The sequence below is a fragment of the Podarcis melisellensis genome (assembly GCF_964234715.1).
Source record: "Podarcis melisellensis genome assembly, contig: HAP1_SCAFFOLD_412, whole genome shotgun sequence".
Lineage (NCBI taxonomy): Eukaryota > Metazoa > Chordata > Lepidosauria > Squamata > Lacertidae > Podarcis > Podarcis melisellensis.
In genome coordinates, this window is record NW_028112811.1 from 6,437 (window position 1) to 10,269 (window position 3,833).

A 3,833-nucleotide genomic window follows, 5' to 3' on the forward strand; every position below is an offset into this window, starting at 1 on the left:
GGTGTGGAACTAAAAAGGCAACTTGTGTGCTACTAGTTCCCTTACAGGCATCTAATGCCACTTATGCCTTCGACAATGTTCTTAACGCTGCCACTTGGCTGTTCTCTTGCTTCTGCAGCAGGACTTTAAAACAAATGAATTATTGCAGACAAATGTGGCTGTCCGATGCAAAACCAAGGTGAAATGCAAACTGGCTACTTTTTTGCCAGAAATCCGAGTGACCACACAGACTACTTTTAGCAACATTTTCCCCCTTCCTTTAGAGAGGAAAAAATCCCCACTGTTTTATTCATTGAAATAGTGCATGTAGACAATTGGGAAACTGAAATGACGGCTTCTTTTGTTCCAGCATATGGCAGACAGACAAGAAGCCGACAGCTTGAGGCAGATGCAAGCTATTGGCACTCCATCTGCATATTTCCAATGCAATTGTGTCTGGGGTTTGAGGCTGAAAAGTCTGGATCTTAAAAAGGAAAAAAAATCTAGACTTGTACAGGGTAGAAAGTGACTGAACAAAATGTAACAGTGGCTCGTGAAATACATAGTTTCTCCCAACACTTTTAATCATAGCAGCTGAATGTTAGAGGCAAGAAGCTTTGATACCAATGCTAAGCATCGGAAACTGTACAACTATTTTTGTGGTTTTTATTATTTCAGCTTTTAAATGTTCAGCTGCCTAGGAACATGTGCTGTGTCTTTTTAAGTGCATGACAAAAGACCATTGCCCAGAACAGAGCTTATTAAACATGCAGCTCTTCAGTCTTGCAAGCTGTTGCGATAAACAGCTGTTGCCATGGGTTGGGTGAGAGGTCAAGTCATTTCAAATAGAAGTCATATACCCTTTTGTCCAGCCAGCATCAGCGGTTCAGATATTTTCAGCTGATAAGAGATCTGTGGGCCACTCACATTGTAGTTTTGACCAGTAAATTTTTACTTTTACCTACTCAAGCTAAACCATATGCATCTTTTTAATGACAAACTTGCGTAAACCACAGAAAGGCAGCCCAGGGAAGTGTGTTGATTTCTATGGCATACACATCAACCGTTAAGTGCCTTTGCAGGCACATGTTGTAGATAAAGCCACAAGGAACTGTAAAAAACCCAGGCAACTGTGCTTAAGTCCACTTTAAGTGCACGTAACTGTGTGTTAAGATTGTGACCCAAGCATTGCTTCTCTGCAGTACCTTTAAGATGACTTAAGCAGCCCTCACCGCATTCTGTTTACAGCCCATTTATATATTTTACTCCACTGACTGTAGTTTTGGATTCTTCCCCCACCAGCTGGCAAGCAAGACCACCACCACACGAAAGTTGGTTATCAAAAAATTTATTACAAATGTGTTAAGAATTTCAATAGCAGCATGAATTTCAGTTTAAAAGAATTATTGCAAGATTGGTTATCAATGCAGAATATAGTCCCAAAGACCTCCTCCGGTAGCTCAATCTGCATCAAAATCTCTGCAGAAATGCAATCGTACCAATGTCTTTTAAGAGTCCAGTCTCTTGGGGAAGGGGGCTGGATGCCCCCACCAGCAGTTTCTCGTTACAATACTGTGTCCATTCCTGCCCTTTCACCTATGTCCAGTTTTCAACTTTCGCTCTGGCTTTCTAACATGAACATTCCACCTGACCTGGAAACCTGCCACAGTTTTTTTTTCTCCCCCACTCTCTTTTCTTCTGCTCCTAAAATAAAAACTGCAGTTCTTCTTCAGCTCCACAGATATGCCAGCTTCTCCAGCGCTGCAGCATAGCAGAGAGACTCACTGCTGGTACAATCCACTCGCCTTTGCTTCTCTCTCTTTTTTTCTCCCCACAAGAATCCACCACGTGCTGTGTCTGAGCGACTTAATCCAAGCTGTTGACCGGGCTAATCTCCAGAATCAGCCACTCGCTGGGTTGCCCAGATGTGCGGCTCCAAGGTGATAATGCAACAAAAAGGTTTCAACCTCTCCTGTGCACCGGTTACGTCAACACCGTCACCATCACTCGGGCAGGGTGATGTTGGGCACCCAGTCGTTGACATTTCGACTCTCTTCGCAAAACAAGTTCAGCTTGTCTAAGGCTGGGTCTTTCCAGGCATCCTCATTGGGATTCTGCAATAAAGAGAACAAAGGTACATGAGTGAAAATCACAGTCCAAAACACAATACAGCAGGAAACTAAATCTGCTCACTGCTATGGAAAACAAAGCAGGCTATATATATGTCCAAAATTGCCACAACAGGGCTACTAATTCCTGAGGTACCAACGAAACACACTTTAGGAGATGTGCTTCATTGGGAATGGGCCACCGGAAGAAGCACTTAAATCATGTCAGTGGCAGCTATTTGCTGGCCTAAGGATGCTCTGGCACTATTTTGCTAACAAATGTGCTGCCTCAAAGAGATTCACAGGAGAAAATCCTGCCCGGTGCCCGAGCGTTAAAGACAGACATGGCATGCTATGGCATTGCACAGAATAAAAGTGGGGCTTGCCCCTTACATGGCGCTGAAAACTCACCGTGATGAGGATGCAGTGGAGGTCTCTGGGCTCCCCGGCCTCCTCGCTGGCGCCCACAATCGCGGCCAGCTTCTGGATGTCGTTCACGCGCACAATGTCAATGTCGTTCTCGCAGCAAAAGGCTTGGATGAGAGTGAAATGGATCTGCAGGGCGATGTCGCCCTCGTCTTCCTCGTCCGCGGCCAGCACGCAGAAAGCGACCGTGTCAGGATCACTGCAGAGAGAGGGAAGGAGGAGAGCTTGCGATTAGCCACGTTAAAAGCGGAGATTCTTGCAAAAAAATAAAGCGAAGAGCTGTGCACTTTCTGCACTCTCTTCTTCCCGCCCGGATTCCCTCCCTTTTCCTGGTGTTGCGCAAGGCATGCAAAACAACAGGCGCGGTGCAAATGCCCAGATACTTACACATTCATCAGTTTGGCGGATTCGTAGACGCCCGCGGTGAGGCAGCCGCGGCGCTGCGACGAGACCAGCAGCTCCTGCAAAGCTTTGCCGGCCTTCTGCATCCGGTTGCCGGTGGCGGCGCTGCTAGAGCTACTGCAAACGACAAGAAGAGGGCAAGTGCCGTCAGTCGCGGGGAAACCTTTCCTGGCTTGCATTCCCAGCCCTCCATCCATCCATCCGCGGTACCCAACCCGCGCGCCTGCCTGCCTCCCTCCGCGCGAGACCCTTCCATCATAAGCCGCCTCAACCACCACAACCATCTTCCCCATCCCGGGCTGAGCCTCTGCCCGGCGGATAGTTACCTGTCGCTAGTTTCCGGCATCGTCTCCTGCCCGTGAATTTCCTCCAAAGTCATAATGGTCCGAGACAGGCAAAAAGCGGAAATCCCCAAACAAGAAATGTTTCAACAACAGCAAAAACCAGGCACCCAAAAAGTATCCACACAAAGGAAAAAGGTTCTGCTCGGCGGCTGAAAGATCTCTCCCGGAAAAAAAGGAAAGCGATCGGGAAATATAGACAGCTAAGCACCGAAGCTCTCCGATCTCTGCTCACTCTTAAAGTCCCCAGCGAAGTGTGAGCTGCCAGGAGCGCCGCGCGCCCTATTTATACGCTGCCGAGCTTCTGTGCCGGCAGCTGCTGGAATCTCGGCGGCGCTGATTGGCCAGGCTAGGGGTGTATTGTTATGCTAAGCAGGCGCTGGGGAGAAGCCGGCTCGTGCCAGGAGGCCACGTGGGAGACGGGGGGGGGGGGGAGAGAAAGAGAGAGACCGTAGCCGTGGGGTGGAGGGGGACGGGGCGAGGGGCGAGAGGGGGATTACAATGTCTCAAATCTGCCACTGCTGCTTTTGTTGTGATGTTACTAGGCAGACTGCAGAGCCGGGGTGCTTGATCTTTT

At 48.6% G+C, this 3,833-nt stretch overlaps 1 protein-coding gene across 1 annotated transcript; it reads right to left on the reverse strand.

The window, feature by feature from the left end:
• Positions 1–1,311: 1,311 nt before the first annotated feature.
• LOC309362481 (growth arrest and DNA damage-inducible protein GADD45 gamma-like) lies at positions 1,312–3,527 on the reverse strand. Its single transcript, XM_081931833.1, has 4 exons — positions 3,242–3,527; positions 2,901–3,032; positions 2,499–2,712; positions 1,312–2,093 (listed from the first exon to the last, which is right to left on the reverse strand). The coding sequence occupies exons 1-4, from the start codon at positions 3,292–3,294 to the stop codon at positions 1,983–1,985; spliced, it is 510 nt and encodes a 169-aa protein (XP_081787959.1). The 5' UTR covers positions 3,295–3,527; the 3' UTR covers positions 1,312–1,982.
• Between the last annotated feature and the right edge of the window lie 306 nt (positions 3,528–3,833).

Coding starts and splice junctions, on each gene's coding strand:
- LOC309362481 (XM_081931833.1), bottom strand. CDS start 3,294: ATGACTTTGGAGGAAATTCACGGGCAGGAGACGATGCCGGAAACTAGC. Junction 3,033..3,241: donor ATGCCGGAAACTAGCGACAG/GTAACTATCCGC, acceptor TGTCGTTTGCAG/TAGCTCTAGCAGCGCCGCCA. Junction 2,713..2,900: donor TCCGCCAAACTGATGAATGT/GTAAGTATCTGG, acceptor CTCTCTCTGCAG/TGATCCTGACACGGTCGCTT.